This window comes from Phyllobates terribilis, unplaced genomic scaffold (assembly GCF_046119375.1).
Source record: "Phyllobates terribilis strain yellow unplaced genomic scaffold, ASM4611937v1 Scaffold_7__3_contigs__length_470593459, whole genome shotgun sequence".
NCBI classification, from domain to species: Eukaryota; Metazoa; Chordata; class Amphibia; order Anura; family Dendrobatidae; genus Phyllobates; species Phyllobates terribilis.
The window spans coordinates 90003614-90031602 of NW_027362767.1; the positions used below are offsets into that span (position 1 = coordinate 90003614).

At 43.0% G+C, this 27989-nt stretch overlaps 2 protein-coding genes and 1 long non-coding RNA gene across 3 annotated transcripts in view; 1 reads left to right on the forward strand and 2 right to left on the reverse strand.

Moving 5' to 3' along the window:
• The window catches only part of BAZ1A (bromodomain adjacent to zinc finger domain 1A), a 55347-nt gene extending 54939 nt beyond the window's left edge, over nt 1–408 (reverse strand). Inside the window, exon 1 of the mRNA XM_073638962.1 lies at nt 251–408. Coding sequence (XP_073495063.1) covers nt 251–363 — 113 coding nt within the window. The 5' untranslated portion in view covers nt 364–408. The remainder of the gene's footprint in view (nt 1–250) is intronic.
• Nucleotides 190–8633, forward strand: LOC141153805 (uncharacterized). The gene is made up of 4 exons (XR_012247357.1): nt 190–427; nt 3261–5035; nt 7014–7355; nt 8180–8633. It is a non-coding gene; the product is annotated as an uncharacterized lncRNA (long non-coding RNA).
• Nucleotides 8351–27938, reverse strand: LOC141153804 (uncharacterized). The gene is made up of 8 exons (XM_073638965.1): nt 27772–27938; nt 25139–25260; nt 20477–20615; nt 15460–15581; nt 14069–14179; nt 10764–10870; nt 10192–10282; nt 8351–8581 (listed from the first exon to the last, which is right to left on the reverse strand). The coding sequence occupies exons 1-8, from the start codon at nt 27866–27868 to the stop codon at nt 8465–8467; spliced, it is 906 nt and encodes a 301-aa protein (XP_073495066.1). The 5' UTR covers nt 27869–27938; the 3' UTR covers nt 8351–8464.
• Nucleotides 27939–27989: the final 51 nt, after the last annotated feature.

Below are 27989 nucleotides of genomic sequence, written 5' to 3' on the forward strand. Positions count from 1 at the left end.
CAGCCGCTGCAATGTGACCAGCACTGGGGGGTGTACTCACTATCCTGACACTACAGGTGACACAATGCCCCATCATGTACATTATTTCTTGCACTTTTATACTTTTTGAATTAAAGTCAATATAAAAAGCCGTTTCTAGAACACTAGAATGGAGCGCGGCCCCTCCTCAGCCGGCGGCCCACACGGCGGCAGTATGGCGGCGCCCAGCACGGGGACGGATGTGGGGACCATAACAAAGGCGCAGTCTTACTCGTAGTCCCGGAACACCTCGTTGGTCGTCCGGCAGTAGAAGAGCAGCTCCTCGGGCTGCAGGTCGGCGGGCGGCGGCCTCCGGGAGAACGTCTTGCGGTGCAGCTGCGGCATGTCGCCTCTATGGTAACACTGAGGAGACAGGCAGGTCAGCGCCGACCAGAGCGCGGGGACAGAGGTAATGTCACTAATACCCGGGCACTACACCGGGGCGGGCCGGGCCCGCAGTCCTCACAGAACAGGTATTACGGTAACGGAAAGGAAACCAGCCCCGGGCTCCTGTATGAGGAGGCCACCACGTGACTGCAGCCAGAAGAAAGGAGCAGGAAGAAGCCGGTACCCATGGGAAGAGCCGCGGTGTCCGGGACTGTCTAGGCGGCGCGCTGATTGTCCCGCCGGCTACTTCCGGCTGTGAGGAGCTGGAGGAGGGCCGGTAGGCGGGAAGAGTACGAGGTGGCGGGCTAGTCCCTTGTGTCGGTGCCGCAGCTGGCGGGAGAGGGAAGTGAGCTCCAGATCGTCCCCTTTTGTGTCTGTCCTGTGTGACAGCGCCGCTGTGGTGGTGTGCAGTACTACAGGAGCAGCGGTTCTTCTGTCAGCTGCCGTCACCCAGCCCTGGGAGCCTCGCTGTGTGGCCCTGCCCCAGCCCCCAGCCAAAACCAGGAGTGGGTGATGAATACAGAAGCGGTGACGTGTTTCTATTATACTTTTCCTCTGATTGTTCCACTCCTGGTTTTGGTTTACAAATACTGATGTAAAATACTGACCGTGTGAACGTGGCCTTACACTGAGTATAATACAGGCTGATATGGTTGGGCCTGCTACGGTGCTCAATGTTATAGTTCATGTGCCTGACATAAATACAGATGTAGTAACCCTTGTCAAATGGTACACTATTTTATTAACAGCCATGTATCATTCTGACAAGTTTTGGATTACTACTTGCGTACAGCCCAGAACCACCAACAGTACATAAATACAACACCAGAACATAGTTACATAGTTAGTAAAGCCGAATAAAGACTTGCGTCCATCAAGTTCGACCTGTTAGTTCTGTAATTGCTAAAGTTGATCCAGAGGAGGGCAAAAACCCCAAATGATTTAGCCAATCTTCACCTGAGGAAAAATCCCCTCCCGACTCTGAAACCAGCAGTCAGAATAAATCCCTGTATCAACCTACTATTTTATTCTATTTTTAAGTATACGCTGAAATCTGCCTGGTATCTAGAAATGCATCCAGTCCCCGCTTGAACTGGTGTAGTGAATCCGACATTACCGTCTCCTCACTCAGTGAATTCCATATTCTCACTGCTCTTACCGTAAAGAACCCCTTCCTATGCTGGTGCTGAAACCTTTTCTCTTCCAGTCTTAGTGAATGCCCTCTTGTTACCGTAATATCCCTCCTTTTGAACAAATCCCGGGCAAGATCTCTATACTGTCCCCTAACATATTTGTACACATTTATTATGTCCCCCCTCAACCTTCTCTTTTCCAGGCTGAATAGTCCTAGTTTTGCCAACCTCTCTGGGTATTGCAGTCCCTCCATTCCCCTTATTAATTTTGTTGCCCTCCTTTGTACCTTTTCAAGCTCATTTATATCCTTTCTATATATTGGGGCCCATAACTGAGCACAGTATTCCAAGTGTGGTCTGACCAGTGCTTTGTACAGTGGAAGAACAATGTTCTCATCCTTTGCAGCTATACCTCTTCTGATACATCCCATTACCCTGTTTGCCCTTACAGCAGCAGCCTGACTTTGGGCACTCCAATTTAGTTTGCTATCAATCAAGATGCCCAAGTCCTTCTCCATCTCTGAATTCCCCAATGATTTCCCATTCAGTGAGTACTGGTGACTTCCATTTTTCCTTCCCATATGTATGACCTTACATTTCACCTCGTTAAACCTCATTTGCCATTTAATGCTCCACCTACCCAGCTTATCCAAATCCCTCTGTAGGTCTTCACTATCCTCTTTTGTATTAATTGTTTTACATAACTTTGTGTCATCTGCAAATATTGATATTATACTATTTATCCCGTTGACTATGTCGTTAATAAAGATATTAAATAACATTGGGCCTAGTACAGACCCCTGTGGTACCCCACTAGTGACGCTTACCCAATCTGAGTATATTCCATTTATAACCACCCTCTGCCTTCTATCCTTTAGCCAGTTAGCTACCCACTTGCAGACATTTTCCCAGAGCCCCATCATTCTCATTTTGTATACCAACCTATTATGTGGCACGCTATCGAACGCTTTTGAGAAGTCGAGATACACGACATCCACTGGTTCCCCCTGATCTACTCGAGAGCTAACCTCCTCGTAGAAGTCAATCAGGTTTGTTTGGCAGGAGCGATTCCTCATGAATCCATGTTGGTTCGGGGTTAATAGATTATTAGCATCAAGATGCTCCATGGTTGCCTCATTAATAAAGTCTTCAAAAATTTTGCCCACAACGGACGTCAGACTCACCGGCCGATAGTTTCCGGCGTCACTTTTCGCTCCCTTTTTGAATATTGGCACTACATTCGTCTGTCGCCAATCAAGTGGTACATACCCAGTCTCAACAGAGTCCTTAAATATAAGATATAACGGTCTGTCTATCACATTACTTAGTTCCCTTAGTACCCGTGGGTGTATGCCATCAGGTCCTGGTGATTTGTTTATTTTAATGTTACTGAGGCGTTTCTGTACCCCAGCTTGGGTTAGATTTGTCATACTTAGTGGAGGATTAAGTTTGTCACTTCTCATTTCGCCTGTTAGTTCTTTTTCCTTTGTGAAAGTTGACGAAAAAAATTTATTTAATAGATTAGCTTTATCCTCATCTTCCTCTATGATTTTGCCTTCCTCACTTTTTATCGGTCCAATATTATCCGATTTAATCCTTTTACTATTTATATACGTAAAGAACAGTTTGGGATTTGATCTACTTTCCCTAGCAATACGTCTCTCTGTTTCCTCCTTTGCTATTTTTATTTGTTTTTTACAGGTTCTCGTTTTTTCCTTGTAGCACCAGCAGGACATGAATACACCATCATCAGTAGGAGACCACAGCACCAGAACCACTATCAGTACAGAAATATAGCACCAGAACCACCATCAGTACATGAATACAGAACCATAATCCATAGAGGAATACAACATCAGAACCACCTAATTACAAGAATTCAGCACCAAAACTTCCTTCAGTACAGGAATGCAGCACAAGGATCACCATCATTACAGCAATGCAGCACCAGAACCACCATCAGTATAAGAATACAGCACCAAAGCTACCATCAGTACAAGAATACAGCACCAGAATGACCATCACTACAAGAATACGGCACCAGAACGACTATCAGTACAGTAATACAGCTCCAGACCACCATCATTACAGGAATACAACGCCAGAACCCCCATTAGTACACACATACAGAATCACAACTCTCAGCAGTACATAAATGTCACCAGAAGCACCATCAATGCATGAATGTGTCACTGGAAGCACCGTCAATACAGGAATAAAGAACCATCATCCATAGAGGAATTACAAGAATACAGCAACAAAACTACCATGAGTACAGGAATGCAGCACCAAAACCACCATCAGTACAAGACTGCAGCACCAGAACCACTATCTGTCACGGGTGTGTCAGGTGTGACTGTCGCTCTGGATCTGGCTGTAGAAGGTCACTGCGCTTGGCATTGCAGACACCTTTTTGATCCTCTATGGTTATATCCGTCTTCCTTTAGGACCCAGCAGCGACCTCCACCTTCTGCTGCTGATTGGTGCCTGCTCAAGCTAAGTGTATCCCCTTTGTTTGTTTACCTTGTTGTCTTGTTTGTAGTGGGGCCTGACTACTGCTCACCCCGTCCCCTCCCTATCTAGGGCCCAGCTCTAGGGACATTCAGGGATTAGGTTCCTGCTCGTCAATAGGTGTGGAACCTATATAGGGACAGTAGGGTAGGCAGGTTGAGATTAGATCTGCCTATGGGTCTCCACTCCCCCTTTCCCTAGTTGTAGGGCTCCCTTCCCGTTGTTGTACACTTGTGCCTTCCCTCACCTTATGTGACACCATCATAACAGGAATGCAGCACCAGAACCACCATCAGTACATGAATACAGAACAACCATCAGTACAAGAATACAGCACCAAAATCACCATCAGTGCAAGAATACAGCACCAAAACCACCATCACTAAAGGAATACTGCACCAGAACGACCATCAGTACAGGAATACAGCACCAAGACCACCATCATTACAGGAATACAGCACCAGCACACTCATCAGTACAGAAATACAGAATCACAACCATCATCAGTACAGAAATGTCACCAGAAGCACCATCAATGCATGCATGTGTCACTGGAAGCACTGTCAGTACAGGAATACAGCATCACAACCATCATCGGTACATGAATACATCAATAGAACTATCATCAGTACATGAATGTGGCATGGGAACCACCTGTCACGCTAGAAATGGGGAGAACCCAGCAAATAACGACGGGAAAAGGGGAGGGAGCCCTACAACTAGGGAGAGTGGAGACCCCTAAACGGAGCTAATGACCAACCCTGACTACTTTATAGACCCTAAATAGGTTCTGCACCTATCGTCGAGCAGGAAACCTGGCCCTAGGTGACCCTAAGGCTAGGCCCTAGGTAGGGAGCAGGAGGGGTGAGCACTAATCAGCCCCACTACAACCTAAAGTACACACTGGGGAAACAAACAGGGGAATACACTTAGCTCCAAGATGACACCGGAGAAAGAACGACAACAATCCACGAAGGAACTCCAAGGTAATTTTAGCCGACTACTAAAATCCCAAGCCTGAATAGGTAAAACACGCTCTCACCAGCAACGCTGAGGATCTGAGTGTATTTAAGGACACAGCAAGGAAGTGCTGATTAACAGCAGAAAGGTGAGGATACCTCAGGGTCCTAAAGGGAAAGGTACAGTCCCAAGCAAGGTGAGGATCACCGCTGGGTCCTACAATTTTCAGTGTGTCCTTAACAGTGGTGACGAGATACTGGGAGATGTTACCAGTCATCATTAGACTGCAGACCATACAGGAACCACAGCACTGACGAGAAGCAGTCAGTATCACAAATAAACATTTACATACAGGCACCTTTTATAGGTGATATCTCTGATTGAAATAGTTTTCTTATCCAGATACCATGGTGACCACAGCTTATCTCTGGAGATTTCTCTGGTCTTTTGCAGCACATCCTGACACGATTCCTTTAATAGTATTTTAATGTCTCTAAATAAAGAAAAATTCTTCCCTACGCTGTGTGCCTGAGTAACTGTTTCTCTGTGCTCCCTGCACAAAATATGTCCTTATGATACATGTCCTCCACTTTGTCCTCTCCTATAAAATTGTGCCTCCACACCATCCCCCTTATGAACTATAACCGCCACACTGTGCATCCTTATTAGTTATAACCACCACACTGCCCCCCTCCCCCACCATACTGACCAGTCTCTATACTGGGCCCCCCCATCACTTTCTCCCCTCTGCATACTGTCCCCTCATACTTCCCCGCTGCCCTTTCTTTATATAGCGGCCCCTTGACTCTTTTACTCCCATACTGTTCTTTCCCACTATTTCATGTTTTTCCGAAACCCAATCTTAGTAGCCATGGATTCTCTGCATTCAGCACATCTTGTCTCATGTACTACACAAATAGAGCAAGTTTTCAGTGCATTGAGTCATTGGCTGCGGCACATCACATGACACCTGACCACTGCAGTCAATTACAGGTGTCAGAGATCAGGTGACTCAATACTAGGACCCCACCTCTTCCTGTCCTGGCAGAGATCATGGGATAGGTGACATTATCATCTTTAGTCTTTGCCTCATGTAACAATGTAACTGTCCGACCATTGTAGAATGGTGGAAGCTGCTCACCCAACTCCCTCAGTAGGAGAGACATGGCTATTCTTCTGGGATGGAGTCAGAGAGCCACCCGTCTATGGCCAGTGTCAGGTTGCCCGTACACGTACAGAAATCCAAACAACTACTGTGCACACGCTTTTTGGTATCCACTTATTCCACAGATGTTGAGAAATAGATTGGGACAGCCTTGGTTCTCTAGGTAGATAAGATGTTGCCAGAGGAGTCTGGCAGCGGCTTACTCTCCATTTTGAGATCACATGCACACTCAGCTGAACTGAGTGTGCTTGCATTCACCCTGAGGAGGGTACTGGCGGTAAGATTGCAAGCTATTCAGACGACTGCTGAAATCATGTGGATTTTGCACCATTTCCAATATACGTGCACGCGTCTTATTCTGATGAACTGGACACAAGCACGATACCTGACGATCTTGCAAACGTCTCGCCAGTCGATCATCAGCACTTCTGATATGGAAGGAAGTGGCTCTGGCCAGCACCATATAACCCTTTTAAAGGTAACTTGTCACCAACATTTGACCCCCTAAGTAAAGTTTACTGTTCCTCGGTGTCTGAGAAATCATGCACCTTCACAATCCTTGTATCTTTAAAACCCACCGCATGAACCTCTTAATCCAAAGCTTTTACATGCCGTGTGTTAATTAGGGGAGAAGAGTCTGTTGGGTGTTCGGAGAATTATTTGATTGCTAGCCCCATGAACCAACTTCAGCCTGCGTGTACTTGGAACACGTACTCATGTAGACCCTCATCTAGGAGTCCAGACATAGGTTTTTTCATGGATCTTACCGCATTCAGTGCATGTTTTGCATTCCTATGCAGTGACGCAATGTCATATTTTCATCCTACTTTTCTCTATAGGTGCAATACTATGATCTATAGCAAACTTGAGCAAAAACCAGCTCGTAGCCACATCCGGCCCTCTGGCTGTTCCAGTCAGACCCATGGACCAAGACAGCCAAAGAGCTGAAAACACTGTCCCACGGGCCGCACCATGCTGCCACCTTTCCCCGCTATTTGCATCCTCAGGATGCAGTAAATAATATAATGGTGGGGGAGGGAGCCGCCGGCTTCTCCTTCCATCATTCTCCGGGGGCATCTGAGACAGGAGAAGCGATCTCATTACACCACGACTGCTGTGCGGAGCGTCAGTGAACACAGCAAAGACCAGAGCAGAGCGCCGGGGGAACAGGAGCAAGGCGAGTATGTGTCTTTTTTTTTACTTATATGTGTGTAATGTCTGTATATATGGGGGCTCGTACTGTATATAAAGGGTGCTGAATGTGGGCTAATACTGTATATAAAGGGTGCTGAATGTGGGCTCATACTGTATAGAAGAGGGGCTTTGTGTGAACTCTCCTGTATATAGGGGACTGTGTGTGGGCTCATACAGTATATAGGGGGTGTCAGCATACTTAATTCTGCTAAATTTTAAGTGATACAATTAATTTTAATATAAAATAAGAATTATAATTAATAAGCAGAATTCATTTCAGCCCTCCACAACAGTCAGTCTTCTCATGTGACCCCTCTGGTTAAATTAATTGCCCAGCCTTGATCTATAGGGATGCGTGTATTCAATCTAAAAAGGTTAGGACATTTGTTTTTCATTACTTAAATGCATGTATTTTGGGCTTAAAAATCACTTTTTACAACTGGATTTCATTTAAGAATTTTGCACCTTTTTGCTTCTTATAACTCCTGTGTTGCACTGTGTATTACAGGCTACAAAATGGGTTAACTGAGAATCAGTCAGGCGGCCTAATAGGAAGATTGTAACTTTTAAGTTGTGTTTTTATGGAGCACCCATCAGCTGATTTATGCCATAGACCACATAACCAATGAATGTGAAGTGAAACAAAGAGCCTGTAAAAGCCAAACTGTGCAAAACGCTAAGTGAAACTCAATTGCAAAAATGATTTTTAGTCCCACATATGAGCATTTAAGTAAAAAAAGAAAAAAAAAAAACCAATGGAGGACAACCCCTTTTAAGAAAAGGAGAAACTTAATTTATTTTCCCCTTCTAGGGTGCCGGAAGATCAAGAATCAAGGAAGTATTTGAAGGTGTGACTGCAATCAGCGTGTTACGTGTAAGAACTTCCTCCTTCTTACTGGCTCACATTCTACGGATGGATCTTGGTTTCTGTATTAACATCCAATATATTTGTAATGAAGATACGCTACGTCTGACAGGTGGGTGTAGTGACATATTGGTCTTTGATCAGCTTCAAACAGAGAAATAATAACATTTACTGCAAATATGCTATACATTGTCCAGCCGCATTGGTGAAAAAGACAAAAAATGTCATCTTCTAAAGGACTTTATACAAATGAATGTCACTAAGAGCCTCCTGGTCAGTGTCTGGGCCCACAAAGAGATTGGTATCCAGTTCTATTTCTTCCACCCACTGATCGAGCTGAAGATTTATCTGTAAAAACAAACACAAAAATCCAATGAACTTGTAAAATGCAGGAAAAGCGTTGAATGTAAAAAATAATAAAGAATTGACAACACTGTACAGTATTTGACATTATCTTGTGGGGTTCTCAGCTATAAAACTTTTTTTCCCTATTAAGATTTCTTCCATCTCGCATCTGAAAATCCAGAAAGTTTAAGGCTGTGTGCGCACGGTCAGGATTTGATTGCAGAAATTTCTGCATCTCTTGGCAGGAAAAACGCTGCGGCAAAATCGCGCGTTTTGCTGCAATTTTGATGTGTTTTTGTACAGCAATGAATGCTTTTTGGAGCTAAATAAAGATATTTGAAAAAAAAGAAACGTGAGACATCGCTTTAACCCTTGGATTTTTTTAGTGAGGTGTTTTTTTTTGTTTGTTTTTTTTTTTAAATGCATTTTTATCCTGTTTATTTTTCAACTGCAGTTTTTGTCCCTTTTTGGTACATCAGGTTTTAAATACTTGGTTTTAAAAACTGCCTGTTGCTTTGCTTTGATACAGTCATATGCAATTTAGATGCATTTATAGTGCCTGTCTGCTACGGCAACTCACTAAAAGCGTATAGGTGGGTTTTATCCACAGATTATCCTCATCTAGTCTATGGAGAAAAATCTGGAACTAAAACGCATTTGTAGTGCAAGTGAAATCGACAAGCTGAGGAATTAAATGCGCTGCAGGTTAGTTTATTCAGCAATAAAAAAACAGCACTGCGCATAAGTTACAGAACTCTCATCCATCTTGTTGCAACTAATATACTGCATTTTTTTTCTTTGTGCACGAAAATATGCAATGGAAAACACACCCTATACTGATCATGGGAACTTTAGCCTTAAACGTGCAAGGATCATCTTCCCAACCAACCCAAGAGGGCCTTTACCCAACAGGAGATGGGAGAATCAATTCGCAGGACGCTGGTCTGTCGGTCAGCTCAGTAATCTGCAACTGCTGGATGGAAGGCCTGCGAGTCTCCTTACCTCCCCGCATCCCTCTTATTTTGATTACCCGGGCCGGCGTGACCTTGTTATTGCATTGTAATGCATATATGATGTCACGCCAGCCTAGGCTAATCAAAAGAAGGGCCAAGGAGTAAGGAGACTTGTAGGCCTTCCAGCCAGCAGTCACAGATTAGGGACCAGGCTGACGCACCAGAGTCCTGTGAAGCGATTCTCCCATCTCTACCCAACACCCATCGCCTACAGTTCTTGTTGTTTGGAAAGATTTATCGCCAGGCTTGCTTCTATTTGATATAACTAGGCTGGTTTCCTAACTACAATTCTTTGTCTCACGCTAGCCCTGGTCTTCTGCCTGTTAGCCATCTTGAAATAACCTAATTTGCTACTGTGAACTGGTGTTTCATTTCTGCAAATGAAACAAGCCTGGAGATACAGCCCAGTCTGTCGCAGCATGGTGGACTTCCTACTACATGTAGACCTGAGCTGATATTGTTTTATGACAAGCTGCCTCCATCACATTTTCCCTGTAGGGGTAAGGTGATCTAAATAAAGGGTAATGTCTATGTGACTTAACGGTGTAGACAATCAATGGATGACTTCATCTTTACAGAATGCCTAAACTAACACCAGACCTGCAGTTTGGTGAAGGATTCCTTTAGGCTCGGTACTGTCACGACAAGGCATCCCTTCTTTGTTACGTTTTTATACATAAAAATCCAGGCTCTAGAAAGGACAATTGCAAAATACTGTTAACATGAAGAAAGGCAAATCTCAACATTGACAAAAACAATATGCTTTTATATGTGCAAATCTGACAAATATGGATCAATTTGCATGAATGATACATCTGAACTTGGGCTAAGATTGTAAAGGATGAACTCGAAGTCAGAACATCAAGGGGCGCTGCAGCACCTTCGGTCTAGAGGTCGTTGAGAGTCATTCGGCATGTCCAATCCGGAGACTGGAAGCGCTGTTTTAGAGCTTTAGTCCCTATTCCGCTTGCCCCTGGGCAGCCAGAAGCACCACTGTGACGAGGTTGTAAGGCTTAACCAGCGCTCCGACCCTTCATTCTCAGGGTCATTAGAGGTCCTAAGCATGCACAATATTAAGCTACAAAGATAGGATATTGGATAAGTAATATTTCACAGGAAAAATAAAATTTGTGACACAGTAAATATCATTGCATAGAAAGTTAATAGATTACTTCATCTGCTCTTCTTTGTTCAGGAAATATTCAAATACATTATTTAATACGACCACATCGGCTTGGTGCAGAAGGGTCTTCTGACTGCATATATCTGAATGGTGCACCTGCGTGAAGAAAAGGGAACAGAAAATTCACATAGTGTTATGCGTAACTAGGGTATAGCTAATAAAAAGTAATTCTAGAAAAAACTTTGCTTAGAGCGTTAATTTAAAAGGATGGAAGAGTAGTGAGAAAAAAACGTCCATATAATCACAGCACCATGAGGCTAATAGTGGTATTGCTGAGAAGATTATAATCAGGGTACTAAACCTGGGTGATAAACCTTTCCCTGCCAAGAACGTATCTAATATGTCCTTAAAGGGTGACAACTCAATAGCCAAAAATGTTTACGATACGTCCTGTCTACTAATGGCCATATTGTAGCCTGGATCGCTGCGAGAGGAGGTGCGAGATTCTCCAAAAGAGACCAGAATCACTGCTGTCCTCTCGACCCACCCAGAGATATCTCAGGTTAAAATGAGAGTTGTGCTCAAAATGAGAGTTGTGCTCTGGTTGAAGGGAGAACGGCGGCACACAAGTCTTACACGGCAATACACTAATCCAACAGCAGTGATTGGGAGAAAGACCAAATCCACATGCGGTAACATTGTGATAGACAGCAGTGATTGGTGAGCAACAACTTCTAATAAAGGCAATATAACATCAAAAGGAAATCTACAGTGCAGTGCCCATGTAAAATAGCATCACCAATCGGGAGTAAGAAAATCATCACTTATTTATAATATATTCTGCTATAGTAAATTGTCCAAATAAAAGCAGCATTTGTGGTAACAGTAACCATTATTCCATTTGCCACTCAGGTTTTTTGCAAGTTTAAAGAGGACCTTTTTAATGCTACATCTAGAAAGTTTACATTTTCCTGTATAATATAAATAAAACTATACGTATTTGCTGTCATGGTTTCCATAACGAACCAAACTATAAAATAAGTACCATAAAAAAAAAATCAGAATCGCTATTTTTATGTCATGTTGTCTGGCACAAGATGGAATAAAAAGTCACATTCAACCCAAAATTGTACCAATAAAAACTACGGTACAGCTCGCCCAGCCAAAAATAAGGCGTAACTCAACTTTGCCAACAAAAAAATAAAAAGCAAAACCAAAGAAAAGAGCCGGAACACATGTTGGTATAAGTGCAGTGTGTAGATGCCTATTCACACGGAGGTCATTTAACAGACAAAACCTAGGATAAAAAATAAAATAAAAGAGCTACGTCTCCTAAAGTCTGGTAAGACAAAAAATATTTTTTTTTATATAAAGCATATTTATTGTGGAAACATTAGTAAAAATGTAAATAAAACTATATACATTTGATATTATATAAATACAAAGAATAAAATTATATTTCAAAAATGATGATTTTTGGTACTCATCATAAAATCTCTTTCTCTAGTCTTCAATGGTGGACAAAGGAACTATGGGTTAGTCTTATGCCACCTGGAGGCTGATACTAATAATACAAATAAACAAAATGAAAAAAAAGTTGGCTCCTCCCCAGCAGACTATACCTCGCCTGCTAGCACCAAGCCTCCTCAGTGAGAAATCAGTAGAAGTCAAAAGAACTAAAAGAGTAACCACCTCAAGAAAAAACCCTCAAAAAAACATAAATGCACGCCTGACTAGGCAACCAAAGGTGGATGCTGTGTCCCCTAATGAAGAATACGAGATGGAGATTTTACAGTGAGTACCAAAAATCTTTATTTCTCGGTGGCTTCATTGGGAGACACAGGAACCATGGGACGTCCTAAAGCTGTCCATGGGGTGGAAAGACTTATACCAGTGCTGCAGAAGGAATAATAGCAATCTCTCAGGCTACTGCCGACCAACTATGGCTCGTAGCACCCTTTTGCTAAGACATGCATCCCTAGACACAAATATAAAAGCTCCACAAAGACGTGGACAGAAGACTAAGTAGCGTCCCTATGGAATAGAAGAACAGACACCTGGAGGTGCAAGACCCAGGAGGCTTCAACCACGTAGGCGGAGAGAGCTCAGTCGTTCTATCTTAATCCAACCTTCTGCATTGGCAGATTAAAACTAGAGAAGAATGGTTGCCCTAGTGGCGGTCCGACCTCTGCCAGATCATACCGGGATGACCCACAATGCATTCAAATGTAGAGCTGAACAAGTCTGACTATCAGATTGTGTGAAAACCTCTCACAGAGATGAGAGGCGAAGTACTCAAAAGGAAGGAGAGCAATCTCCTCATTAAAGTGAAAGGTGGAAAATCACGTTCAGGTAAAAGGAGGGTGCCGAACACCAAACTACTCTCCCGGAGAAGGAGAAAAACAAGCAAGAGCCTCCCTTGGAGCCTTGCTGGATAGAAGAGATTGCAAGAGAAGAGAAAAATCATTAGAAAGCCGAAATAGAGAGATTTCTCTGATCCTTGCGAAGGGGAAGGACTGAAAAGTGTCCAAAACCCAGCTGAAGTCCCCTGAATCCAGAGGGCGTATAAGGTGGCCTCGGGTTCTCCCTGCCCAGATGGGCAGTCCTGATCCATGGCCTAAAATTCAAGGTCCGCTGGACTAGGAAAGCCAAGGCAGGAACCTGGCCATTGGGAGTCAACCCAAGCTCAAGATAGGCATGCAAATATTAAAAAGGAGGATATTGCCATAGGTGTGCTGCATATAGGTTTTAACCTAAGAAAAAGGTCGTATCTAAATTAAATGGTAGAAAAGTGACATCTAAGGCCCTTGTTCCATAATCCTAGTCAGACAAACCTAATCCGAAAGGCCAAAAAGAGATAAGGTTAGCACCTAACCTACCAAAGCTAAGACTGGCCTGACACTCGGACACGTGTCTGCGAAGCAGACACTAACCTAAACTGAGGAGGCCTGGTGCTAGTAGGCAAGATATAGTCAGCTGGGCAGGAGCCATCTTTTTTTGATTAAGGTGTATTATGAGTGCCAACCTACAGGTGGCAGCAGACTAATCCTTGGTTCCTGTGTCCCCCACTGAAGTGATTGAGAAATTAAAATTTTTAATTTTTGCCATTTTGTGCATGTTAATTTACTACAAGACGCTTTTGAGATTAAAATGGTGCCTACATCACTCGGTAAATGCCTTGACAGTTATAGTTTCCAAAATAGGGTCAGTACTGGGATGTTTCTTCTGTACGTATACCTCAGGGGCTTTGATAATGCAGCTTGGCGTCGGACCAGGAACCTGTGACTCAATTTGCTAAACTCTTACAATGCAAAATGGGAACTTTGGCCCCGATACGCCATAAATCTAACTTACCTGAATTCTGTCTGAAAAATTATACTTATTTATGATCTTTTCTTGCAGTTCACAGAATTCAGCATTGACTTCTACTCCTTCTAATTTACTGGCAGAGCTGTAAATATAACCCTATATTGGAAAGAAAATACAGAAAAATGAAGTTCTAAATACATGCTTCGCCATCCATCAAATTCTTTCCTAGAACAACATGATTAGACGGATTTCTGAAATGATGGGATTTCTGTTATAGTCATATTATTTTGAAGAATATAGAACACAGAAAAGTAATAGTTTTTAACTATTATCCAATTCTCAAGTGAGAGTATAGCTCGTCTTGGGCTGATCTAATCGAGTATACTTGGGATGCCGAATTGGTAAAGGTGCACAATGTATCTTCATACGGTAGGATAAAGCGTAATTTATGTTTGGTTCTAGGATACAATACGATATTCTGAGCTGTGCAGAACTCTTCTGGCCAGCACACTATATTGTGATACATAATGCACACAGTCATATACATGAGACTTTAATATTTATACATTCTAACAAATAACAAAGAAGCTACATTTTATATTTACGGTTTATATAGTCCATGTGAAGTGGAGCTTCACTTTTATAAATAGTGCTTCCTCTTGTTCAAACAAATTGAGTTACAATAACTTGTAAAATTCCCCAGGCTCCCCTGATTCTGTCGCTCTTTTCCGTTTTGTGCTGCATCACTCGATTGCAAAGGTATTCACATTTGTTGCTTTTGGAACGCAGTATGTGTAATCTCTGCTTGCAGTACAACTGAGTGTTTCTTCAGAGTCTTCTCTGGGTGTGCCAGACGCTGCCAAGCTGTGACTGGCAGTGTCTTGGAAAGAGGAGTGAAAGCTCACAGACCCCGAGAAGACTCTGAAGAAACGCCCAGTTGCACTGCAAGCAGAGATTTCACATATTGAGCTTCAAAAACAACAAATGTGAATATCTCTGAAATGGAGCTACACAGCACAAACCAGAAAAGAGCTGCAGAATCAGGAGAGCTAGAGGACTTTTTTTTTACAAGGTATTTAACGCATTAGTTTTGAGTAAGTGACAAGTCCTCTTTAATAACTATGCGATTCATTTACAGTATAACTTTATTACGGTTGGTGGGATACAACCATAACTCAGAATTACACAAAACAAGTTTTAAAGGATTTCCTCACAAAAATAAATGATGACATATTGCTGGGACTGCAGTCGCCTTTCCGATCATCAGAATGCTCATTTCCTAATAACAGAAATGCTCTTTTTTTTTCACTTCAAGTCGTGTTTCAAACTATAAAGGAAGTAAGGCACAGATACCCCAGTCTTTTCACCCGTGTGATCAACAAGTTATACGTCATATTATTCTAAGATGGAAACACCCATGTGATCTCATGTCTTACCGCATACAGGACTGCTCCAAGTCTTGAGCCCACATCTAATACCGTCTTTCCACTCAGATCAGGTAAAACATGGTGAAAAAGAAATCTGAGCTCCAAAATGGAGAAAGAATGGGAGAGAAAGTCTGCAAATATAAGGATAAAGTAGTCAGTGACTCCTAGGTACTAAAATACTATTTAGAATATTGTATCTATGAAACGCCAGCTGTATGCACTGGATAACCCTTAAAGGAGTTGTCCGGTCTTAAGCTACAAGTCTGCAGTTACTCTATGTGACTGCAGACTTGTGAATCCTTACATCACGCACACTGTGTGCTGTGAGGATATGTGACTGCAGTTATGCGGTATGTGTACCCCCGGCCACATTCAGACCTCACTCAATACACTTGCATTGGAGGAGGCCGTGCACATCTAGTCGAAATGTAGCGGAGAGTGGGCATATTGCATACTTGCCATTACATGACTGCTTGATCTTGCAGCCGGCACTGGAGAATTCACACGGCACGCAGCGCGCGCAATGTGAGGATTCAAAACTCTTTAGAGACCGCAGACTTGTAGATTAAAAGCAGCCAACCCCTTTAACTTGTCACCTTCTTTAAAAGACTGTAGTGCAAAGACTTTGGCCCCATTTATCAAGGTTGTCATTTTGCACACCAGTCTGGATGAACTATGCGCATCTGTCATCTGCACCACCGCCAGTATTGTAACTCCAGCTAAACTTCTAATGATTGTACCCATGTAAGATTGTTCCACGTAGATGTTCATAAGATGCTCAGTGGGGCATATATATTAAATTAAATGTGCTAGAATTTTGGTTGTAAATAACACCAAAAAAAGTCTTTAAAAGGGGATTGTCCGACCTTACGACACCAGTCTGCAGTCACTCTATGTGACTGCAGACTTGTGAATCCTCGCATCGTGCGCCCGCTGAATCTGTACAAAAAGTGCTCAAATAAAGTGATAAGCGGTTTTAAGCATATGGAGAAAAAAATCTGCGGATGTATTAGTAGTCAACCAGCTTGTCAGTGGTATTTAACATATGTAAAATAAACTTTGTGTGAACCTGCCCTTACAAAAAATCCTGGGAAATGCCTGAAAACACATCTAACAGGTACAGACTCCAAATAGACTGAGTTTGTGTATCAGCCGTATTAGACAAACCTATAAGCCCGAGTCGGGAGCTTAAAAAAAAGAATATTGTTGTATAAAGGGCGCTATAGCGGCAAATCAGATTATTAAAATATAACCTTTATTGGTATAATTAAAAGTAAAATGCTTGTAAAAGGGCAATGTGCTCATACAAACAAAGGAGAACGTGACCTAATCACTTTATGTTAACCATAAAAATCATTTGACCAAAAGCCCTAGTCCACACTGTCTCACATATACGTGTCTTATATGGGGAATGATACCTCTTCGGTCATCACAATGTACTCAGAACCTTTACCCAGTATATTCAGTGATTTTACCCCTTGAATAACACACAGTTCATCATAAACTTAAACAATGCTCATTCAGCCCTAATATTCAAAAGATAAGCTAATAACTAGAATAATTAATGGAAAAGATGAGCAAAAATGTGAGAGCAAAATACCATCAAATATTCATATAGATTCCCATATATTCATGAGTGGAGAACATAATCACATACAGATACAAATATTAATATATACACACGTGGTCAAAATTGTTGGTACCCCTCGTTTAATGAAAGAAAAACCCACAATGGTCACAGAAATAACTTGAATCTGACAAAAGTAATAATAACTTAAAAATCTATGAAAATGAACAAATGAAAGTCAGACATTGCTTTTCTGCTTCCACAGAATTAAAAAAAAAATTAAACTCATGAAATAGGCCTGGACAGAAATGATGGTACCCCTGAAAATAATGTAACGAAAGGGACATGTTAAATCAAGTTGTGCCCACTAATTAGCATCACATGTGTCTACAATCTTGGAATCAGTCAGTGGGCCTGTATATAGGGCTACAGATACTCACTGTGCTGTTTGGTGACATGGTGTGTACAGCACTCAACATGGACCAGAGGAAGCAAAGGAAAGAGTTGTCTCAGGAGATTAGAAAGAAAATTATAGACAAGCATGTTAAAGGTAAAGGTTATAAGACCATCTCCAAGCAGCTTGATGTTCCTGTGTCTACAGTTGCATATATTATTCAGAAATTCAAGATCCGTGGGACTGTAGCCAACCTCCCTGGATTTGGCCAAAGGAGGAAAATTGATGACAAATCAAAGAGACAGATAATAAGAATGGTAACAAAAGAGCCCAGGAAAACTTCTAAAGAGATTAAAGGTGAACTTCAATCTCAAGGAACACCAGTGTCAGACCACACCATCCGTCGTTGTTTGATCCAAAGTGGACTTCATGGGACACGACCAAGGAGAACACCATTGTTGAAAAAAATCATAAAAAAGCCAGACTGGAATTTGCTAAACTACATGCTGACAAGCCACAAAGCTTCTGGGAGAATGTCCTATGTACAGATGAGACAAAAAAGGAAGTTTTTGGCAAGGCACATCAGCTCTATGTTCACAGATGGAAAAATGAAACATTTCAAGAAAAGAACACTGTCCCTACTGTGAAACATGGAGGAGGCTCTGTTATGTTCTGGGGCTGCTCTGCTGCATCTGGCACATGGGGTCTTGAATCTGTGCAGGGTACAATGAAATCTCAAGACTATCAAGGGATTGTAGAGAGAAATGTGCTGCCCAGTGTCAGAAAGCTTGGTCTCAGTCGCAGGTCATGGGTCTTGCAACAGGATAATGACCCAAAACACACAGCTAAAAACACCCAAGAATGGCTAAGAGGAAAACATTGGACTATTCTGAAGTGGCCTTCTATGAGCCCTGACCTAAATCCTATTCAGCATCTTTGGAAAGAGCTGAAACATGCCGTCTGGAAAAGGCAACCTGCAAACACGAGACAACGGGAGCAGTTTGCTCATGAGGAGTCGACCAAAATACCTGACGAGAGGTACAGAAGTCTCATTGACAGTTACAGGAATTGTTTGATTGCAGTGATTGCCTCAAAAGGTTGTTCAACAAAATATTAAGTTAAGAAGAACCATCATTTCTGTCCAGGCCTATTTCATGAGTTTAATTTTTTTTAAATTCTGTGGAAGCAGGGTTGAAAAGCAATGTCTGACTTTCATTTGTTCATTTTCATAGATTTTTAATTTATTATTACATTTGTCAGATTCAAGTTTTTTCTGTGACCATTGTGGGTTTTTCTTTCATTAAACGAGGGGTACCAACAATTTTGACCACGTGTGTATTTCCCTCTGTTCAGGAATAAAGAACGTAAAAGATTGAGAAATCAAATATGTCATGAAGACATTAATACTAGTGTTACCAGTGCAAAATGAGTCAAAATGTATGGCAGAAATGGTAAAATCCACCTGTATTGCAGCAAAGGTGTCCAAATCCTTACTCTGTCCTGGTGTGCACACCTTCAAAGGACAGATATCACTAGATATTTGCATTAGATCAGGGTTGCAAGTAAAAAACAATGGATAGGTATCACTAGGAGATGTTTAGATTATCCAGCCAATCTTCATTAGGGTGAGTATTCACTTACAAGAACCTCCCGACGCGTTTGAATCTATATGAGGAGACGTGTCGGGGGGTTCTTCTAAGTGGATACTCGCCCTAATGAAGATTGGCTGGATAACCTAAACATCCCCGGGTGAGACCTATCCATTGTTTTTTCCTTGCAACCCTGATTTAATGCAAATTAAAGGTCTATGTAGAAAACGAAAAGGAGAAAATCGGCACTCCATCAGGTAAAATATGACAAAACTTTATTGGATCATTTTAAAAAAAAAAGGGAAAAATGTTAAATTCTTACGCGTTTCTGGTGTTAGGGTTCTGCCCTTAGTCCTGCTATGACTAAGGGCACAACCCTAGCGCCAGAAACGTGTAAGAATTAAAAAATTTCCCCCTTTTTTTAAATGATCCTATAAAGTTTTTTCAGATTTTACCTGATGGAGTGCCGATTTTCTCCTTTTAGTTTTTTTCATATGGCTGTGCTCACCAGCAGGACCAGCACCCTTCAGTGGACTATTTTCACCCCGTTTGGATTCAGCGTTGCAGCTCCCTAACCCTCCCTACTGTTTTTCCATAACGGTCTATGTGTATAAGGAAACAATGGTATTCTTATGTGACAATCCTTAACCTTGCTGACTAGCGATTTCTGTCCTTTGTTTATCTTTTCCGTTAATCATTCTAGTTATTAGCTTATCTTTTGAATATTAGGGCTGAATGAGCATTGTGTAAGTCTATGATGAACTGTGTCTTATTCAAGGGGTAAAATCACTGAATATACTGGGTAAAGGTTTTGAGTACATTGTGATGACTGAAGAAGTATCATTCCCCATATAAGACACGTATATGTGAGACGTAGTGTGGACCAGGACTTTTGGTCAAATGATTTTTACGGATAACAAAGTGATTAGGTCACTTTCTCCTTTGTTGTTTGTATGAGCACGTTGCACTTTTACACGCATAACTTTTAATTATACCAATAAAGGTTAAATTTCAATAATCTGATTTGCCGCTATAGCGCTATTTCTAATTCTTTGAATCAGACGTCCTAAATGAGCCTTTTGCTAAATCCTGTTGTATAAAAGGCTGTCCGGATATATAATATTGATGAGCTATCCTTTGAACCCAGATTATTGGGGGTCTGACATCCGGCACCCCCACAGACCAGCTGTTATTAGCCTTGCCGGTAGCCGCAGCTGATCTGCGCTTCTTGTCTGTAGCCACTAAAGATTGAACAGAGCCGTGTTATTCAGATCTGTATGCTGAATACATCAGACTACCACCGAAGTGAATAACAGCTGACTGTGATGGTTCTGGGTGTCAGACCCCCACCATCCCATACTGATGACCTTTCCTAAGGATAAGTCTTCAATACCATATGCCCGGACAGCCCCTTTGATTATAGTTGCTTGGTGTAGAATCGGGGTTTAGTTCTCCATAATGGAGCCGGTGACTCACCTAATGGAGCTGTTTTTGTAGAACCACACGACACACAGTAATTACGGCTCATCTTTCCATCTTCACATAATGAGTCGATTGTGTCATCATCATAAAGAAAAGCATCTACATGAAGGGTCGGTCTCTGGAGCCTTTGAATCTAACAAAACACAAGATTTTTTTGGATTATTTTCTATGGCGGAGCTAAAAACTCCAGCAGAAACTTTCCGATGTATGCACAGAGAATTGCAGAGTCTATTCACATGTATGGAATATGGAGAGTAGTTTTCAATTTTTTAACAAAATGAATGTCAAATCCGACTCATGCGGACATAACCCCACAATGTTCTGTGTGGATTCCAGATACATTCCCATTCATATGGATACTGTTTTCAGAAACCCACCCACATAGAGCAGGAAAAGAAAAGTGTGCTGAGTTCAGGACATGATGCAGATTTTTAAATACATGGCATGAGCATTGCGTTGTGAAAATGATGAGAATTTTACAGTAAAATTTACCCTTTGCAATGGGCAAAAATTCTTTGCATGGGAAACTATCTGCAGCAAAAATCTGCATGTACATACCTATAGATTTCCATAGTGGAGAAAACACTGAATGATATGACTTTCCACTTAATATGTTTGCAGGGGAATTGTGCCTCCCACACAAGAAGGGTAGTCCAGGCAAAAAGAAAAAGTTTCCCAGGGACTAGAAGCTGTAAAAAGTAACTACTCCCCTATCAGCACCAGCCTGGATGCAGTGCAGTTCTCTGAGCACTGACATATGAAGCGGAAAGGTCATGGTGAGTAGCACATCATCGAATGTTTTTCTGAAGACCCGCTGCTCAAGTCACCTGAAACACTGCAGCCAATCAAAGTCTGCAGCGTTCCGGCTGCTGGAACAGTAACGTCTCCTCCTCCTGTGTCAGTGCAGAACACGGGGCACCCTGCCCTGGATTTAGGTGGATGCCATTAAGTGAGAATCACAGGTTTCTAATTTTTTACAGCTCCAGGTCCCTAGGAAATGTTTATTTTTCCCCGGTTAACCCCTCTAAAGGTTTATTGTCATCTGGAAAGTTAAAGGCTTTTGCTAGACTACTCCAGCACTTTAGTGATCAGACATCGACTCAATATTCAAACCTTCCCAAGAGGCTCCATAATGACTACACAGAATGATTTCCAATCCTGACACACACATTCAGTTTGGTTTAGACTTAACAAAAGAAAAGAGACTGGAAAAGTGGCAACATCAATGCTCAACTCACATGTGTGAAATCTGGAAATAATACGCCCAAGCAATTTAAGCAAATTCATGGGCCTATTAATCAAGAGTAAAACTCGTCGAGCAACATAGGTGACATTACTGAAGAAAACATAGCTTTCCACAACACCATGCCAACAGTGAAACATAGTGGGGCTAGTGTGATGGCATCTTAACTCCTTAATGACTTATGATGGACCATGTCTGTCATAAGTAGTCTCCCTGCCTTTGATGCGGGCTTGCACGCGGAGCCTGCATCTTTTCCAGCAGATGATGGCTGTGATATTCAGCCATCATCTGCTTCTAACGACCGCTGTTGTAACCTGTTAAATGACTACCTCTTGAAGCTCATCAAGAGAATGCCACGAGTGTGCAAAGCAGTCATCAAAGCAAAAGGTGGCTACTTTGAAGAACCTAGAATATGTAACATACCTGGCGGCGCCCTTGCATGGTGGTCCATCTTCCACTGTGCAAGAGCGCGCACTTGATCTCCAGTCCAGAATGTCTCTCTGGCTTCCCTCCATGCTGTCTGTTTGTGTCTGTTTCTGCTGCTTAAGGGTGGCGCCCGATCACTTCCTGCTTTTTGTACCTGCTGTGGGTCACACCCCTTGTGCGTCCTCAGCCTATTGCTGTCTGTCACCTGGTATATAACCCAGCTGCTCCAATCAATCCCTGCCTGAGCATTGTGTTTCATTCAGTGTGTGCTTGCACTCTGAAGGTGCCAGGTCCTGTTCTGTGTTCTCTTGTCTGCCTATCCTGGAGGCTGTACTTCCAGGCCTGTCTGAACACGCTCCTAGCCTGTTCCTCCAGCCTTCTAGGGGCCGATTACCTAGACCCGCTCCTGTATCTTGTCTGTCCTGTCTGAACTCGCTCCTAGCCTGTTCCTCCCGCCTTCTAGGGGCCGATTACCTAGACCCGCTCCTGTATCTTGTCTGTCCTGTCTGAACACGCTCCTTGCCTGTTCATCCCGCCTCTCTGGGGGCCGTATTCCCAGACCCGCTCCTGTATCCCGCTGCAGTGTCGGTCTCTTCCGTACACTCAGTTCCAGTCTGAACTCTCTCCTATCCTTTACCTGTTTTGCCTCTATGTCCGTTCCTTTCCTTTTTCTGCAGAGTCTGAACTCGTACCTAACTCTTGCTTGTTGTCTCTGTACTCCCGTTTGTGTGTTTGTGGTCCACTAGCTGCTTCACTGCGAGTACCTTCTGGGTATCTGGCTCTGCCTTTCCCTTCCTGTCTGTTCCGTGTGAGCAGAGCCCTGTTCGCCCTGCTCAGTCTCGCTCCGCTCTGACTCCTTTGCTCACCGCTCCAGGCGGTCTCGTCCTGACTTGCTCTTGCTCACCGCTCCAGGCGGTCTCGTCCTGCCCTGCTCTTGCTCACCGCTCCAGGCGGTCTCGTCCTGCCCTGCTCTTGCTCACCGCTCCAGGCGGTCTCGTCCTGCCCTGCTCTTGCTCACCGCTCCAGGCGGTCTCGTCCTGCCCTGCTCTTGCTCACCGCTCCAGGCGGTCTCGTCCTGCCCTGCTCTTGCTCACCGCTCCAGGCGGTCTCGTCCTGCCCTGCTCTTGCTCACCGCTCCAGGCGGTCTCGTCCTGCCCTGCTCTTGCTCACCGCTCCAGGCGGTCTCGTCCTGCCCTGCTCTTGCTCACCGCTCCAGGCGGTCTCGTCCTGCCCTGCTCTTGCTCACCTCTCTGGGCGGCCTCACTCTGCTGTGTTTGTCTGCCACATCTGTGGTTCTGTTCCAGAGTCCCAGTGTGTACTGGGTCCTATCCCGCCTGTGTTCCTGCCTGCTAGTGCCTTCCTGTCTGCACTCTAGCCGTGCTTGCCTGTACCCCCCTGCCCGCATACCAGTCGTGCCTGCCTATTCCCACCAGTCTGTGTGCCAGCCTAACCAGTCTGTTCCTGTATTCCCCTGTGTGGGTCAACAGCTGTGTCCGGGGTCTGTCCTGGAGTAGCACCTGGTCCCTCTGCTCGGTTCCTCCTGGGTGCACTGGCGTCGTATGCCGTCGTGCGACCCTGGTCGGATCGGGTGAATACTTCGTTACGCCCCTCCAGGCATTCACTCTCCGGCACGGTCCAGTGGAATCAAACGCACACGCCGCTCAGCCCGGGCGTGTGCATTACAGAATATAAGACATATTTTCAGTTGTTTCACACTTTTTTGTTAAGTATATAATTCCACATGTGTTAATTCATAGTTTTGATGCCTTCAGTGTGAATGTACAATTTTCATAGCCATGAAAATACAGAAAAATCTTTAAATGAGAAGGTGTGTCCAAACTTTTGGTCTGTACTGTACATGTTTGGTATCTGCGTAAGTGTACTGACCTGTAAATAAAAAACAATTTCAGAATTGCTTTTTTTTGCTATTTTTCCACACTTTGATTTTTTTTCCTCTCCAGAACATCATATGATAAAATAGATGGTGTCATTCAAAAGTATAACTTTTCTTGCAAAAAACAAGTCCTCACACGGATATAGCAACGAAAAAATAAAAAAGTTATGACTCTTGGAATAAGGGGAGGTATAAAGCAAAAGTGCAAAAACTAAAACTTGCCTGGTCCTTAAGTGGCTAAAGGGGTTGTTCAGGACTTACTGTACATAATGATGACCTGTACAATAGGTCATCAATATCAGATTGCTGAAGGTGTGATGCGCGGCACCCTCACAAATATCCTTTTTGCGGCACGTAATCTGCCTGAAAAGCAACATAAAATAAACATGATGCACAGCAATGTCAAAATGACATTGCTGTGCACATGTTCGATCTTATGTCACTTTGTGTAACCACTTCAGGGTTACATAACCTTGAAGTGGTTAAAAGAAGTGACATGCTCTTTCTAGTGGAAGTCGCCCATTCTCTATACTTGAAAGTGTAAAAGATGCCGGCGCCAGCAAGAACAGAGACAAACTGCTGGAGAAGGCTCAGCGGGTGCGCTGGCATATAAATGATGCTGTGTGCACATACCCTTAGGCAGGATTACAATGACAAGCAACACCTCTATACACAGCTGATAACACAGGATCCACCAATCAGAATAGGTGATGTCACAGCTGACCTACTCCTCCTCCCTTCACAATGACATTTGCACATGCTCATTAGATGCTTCAATTATATAGGGTCTGAGGCTATTGCAGCTAATGTACATGTGCATTTCTTTAAGCATGAGTCTAAAATACACAGTGGCCAGTGAGGAATGTATTTTTTTTTAAATGCAGATCCTGATATGAAAAATAATAAAAAAAAAAATTAACAAAAATGTGTAAAAATAGATTGAACATGAAGACCTGATTTAAAAAAGTAGGTCATTTTCAGATGACATACTCCCTTTCATGTTTCCCTGACACAAAGCCTGAAACATTTGTCATTACTGAAGCAACAATGAATTGTGCGGAGGACCAAAAATTATTCGGAAACAATATCTCACCTCTTCCATTACTTGCTTCTCCGATATCACCATCGCCTCCACCGGCAAGCAGTTTCGCAAATCATCAGCAATATTGTGGAGCAGAACCTCTGAATTGTTTGTTGTTAGCTCTTCTATTTCACCTTAAAAACAGAAAACACTTCAGTGTGGAAACCAGTTTGACACCAGAGTAACATAGATCTCCTATAGGACCAAGTGCTGTACTGTAGCCACCATCAGACACATGGAAGCAGCTTCAGGAGATTAGTCATCGGGGGACATCTACTACAGAGCGGGCAGCACTCTGATAGATTTGGCATAGTTTCTTTCTGGCCTAGTTTTGTACCGACTAACTTAAAGAGATTGTCCGCTACTTTTTCACTGATGACCCATCATTAGGATAGGTCATCAAAGTCTGATTGGTCAGGATCCAACACCCGGCACCTCCGCTGTTATCAGTGTCGGAGGCTCAAAAGTGAAGCATGAAGCACATTTTTTTCTTTTGACTTCCCAGGTGTTGATTTTTAGAAGAGTCAAAAATATTATTCTAATCCTACAAGACCCCAAAAGTGAACTCATCCCCAATTACAATTCTGCTTTGCCATGTAAAACAACATTTGCCTGTAAATATTCAGAATACAGTATCACTTTATTGGGGGCGCTGTGGCTATCATGGTTCATTTGTTTTTATTTGTAAGAACATTTCTCCTAAATTGTCCCATGTGTGTTGTGATCTACAGATTTGTAGAAAACATTATGTACACTTTTACAATCATATGTATTCCTGCATCTAAAATAGTGAAGCAATAGTCTTGATTTAAAATATTCTACTTTTGTGCCTACGGTTCCTGTGCAAAGCTGGGTATTTCTATGGTCACAAATTAAACTCTGGGTGTAGATTAGAGCCAGTGCTTCTCAAATCACAACTCGCAAAAGTGAATGTATTTGCCCAGAAATCTATCAGGTTATAAGTTCTTCCAACCCTCTTGTTCCTATAACTTGTGGGAAGCGACTTGATCACATTCACTGTCATTAGTTGTGATGTAGCAGCGGCTGTTCACCACTTTCAAGCAAATTCTTAAAGGGAATCTGGCACCAACGGTGCCATTCCTCCCCAATGAGCAGCTGGCTCAGACAATATCTAAAGACTGCAGCTGATGAGCAGCAGTGGCCATATAACGCATCGCATCGGATAATAAAGCAAGGAGATCGAGGCAGGTGAGCGCGAAATTCACTCTCTTCTATGCCTTTCGAACTCCAAATATCAAAGCAGGTTTCGAGCGCTCAAAGAAATCAATGCAGCACACAGTTCAAAATGGCATAGGTAATTCTCTAGTTCTTATACTAGACTATTTAATGCAAAATCACTCATCCGGAATGGAGGGAGACCAACGCTCAGTAAAAGTGAAATACAACTGTAAGAATAAGCTTCTTAATTCATGCTGCAGCTTTAGAATTCTCTTTTCCTGGAGGGTCCAACTGACTCAAGATAAGGATGGTATAATGAAGTCTAGTCCCGGGTTTCGGCACCAACTTTATGTGAGCTAAATTCACTCTCTTCTATGCCTTTCGAAATCCAAATATTAAAGTATTTTTTGAGATCTCAAGAAAATCAATACAGCACAGCTTTATATGGTGTACTAGATATGACTTTTGCTTTATTAGCACATGTAGGCTTTTAAAAAGGGTCACAGACAAAGGAAACATTCCCTCCGAACTATAAGCCATTAGGAATTTTAGGGGCATGAATACAAATGTGAAACTTCCCCACCCATCAGTGTTATTTGATCACCATTACACAGAAGTTATAGGGCAAAATGGATACTGTGCTCTCACACAGGACACAGTACTAAGTGCGGAAGGAGCGGTAGGTACTGTTGCGATTGGTATCTTTTTTTTCCCTTTCTCCTCACCCTGGACACATTAAGAAAGTGTTTGACAGCAATAGGTAACCCCACTGTGGGAAAGTCCCAAAAAATATTCACCCTGCACTTTTGAGTAGGACAGGAAATAGCTAAATTTCTGGGAGGGGCTTTTGGGAAGGTTAAGGGCTACAGCACACTCAGCGCTCCCCTGAATCTTGACCATGGCCCTTCTACTCTTATTACATGTCACCCCATTACCTGACCTCCATGAAATGTGTATTTGGATGCTGGGAATAGGTCTGATAATGAAGCATAGCAGCGACACGCACAAGGAACCTTCCCGGAAGAGCGGCTTACTCATGGATTTTAGGGGCACCATGGAGATTCCTTCCAGGATTTTGGAAAGTCTCCCTTTTTACCGGAGGCAGACAGATATTCGGGGAGAGGTAACAATTATGGTGTAACATGACTGCAGGATACAAAATAGGATTCTACCCACAAGAAAATTCGGAGACAGATCCAAATTTAACAAGACGCAACCTCCCCCCATCAAGCCCCAGAACGGAAGTGTGATTCTGACTCATACAAGGGTGCTGTAGAATGGGACACGTGAACGACAGACAACATCCCACAGATGTAACGCATGTACACTAAGAACTGGAGATAAATAGATCAGGGGGAGACATAATCACTGATGGACACACTAGTCAGGGCAACCCAGGCTGATAACAGAGAGAACTAGATGGCTTCTCCACATAGTCACACATAAAGGAGCCGCCGACTTCTTACTGCTGGTTTTCATCCACTGGATAACCTTGGGCAGGGCAGAGGGGGACACCTGCCCCAGTAATGTGAGGAGGGCATTCTGAGCTTCAGCTACATCCATCTGCCCCAGTCATGCAGATCACAGTATATTTATTGGGTGTACCAAGATGGCCGCCGCCACCGGCAGCACACCTCACCGGCTGTACCGGGGCACGAGCTCTGTGCGGCCTCAGCCTGTCACT

Coding starts and splice junctions, on each gene's coding strand:
- LOC141153804 (XM_073638965.1), bottom strand. CDS start 27,868: ATGGATGTAGCTGAAGCTCAGAATGCCCTCCTCACATTACTGGGGCAG. Junction 25,261..27,771: donor CCAGTGGATGAAAACCAGCA/GTAAGAAGTCGG, acceptor TCTGTTTTTAAG/GTGAAATAGAAGAGCTAACA. Junction 14,180..15,459: donor TTGGAGCAGTCCTGTATGCG/GTAAGACATGAG, acceptor TTTCCAATATAG/GGTTATATTTACAGCTCTGC.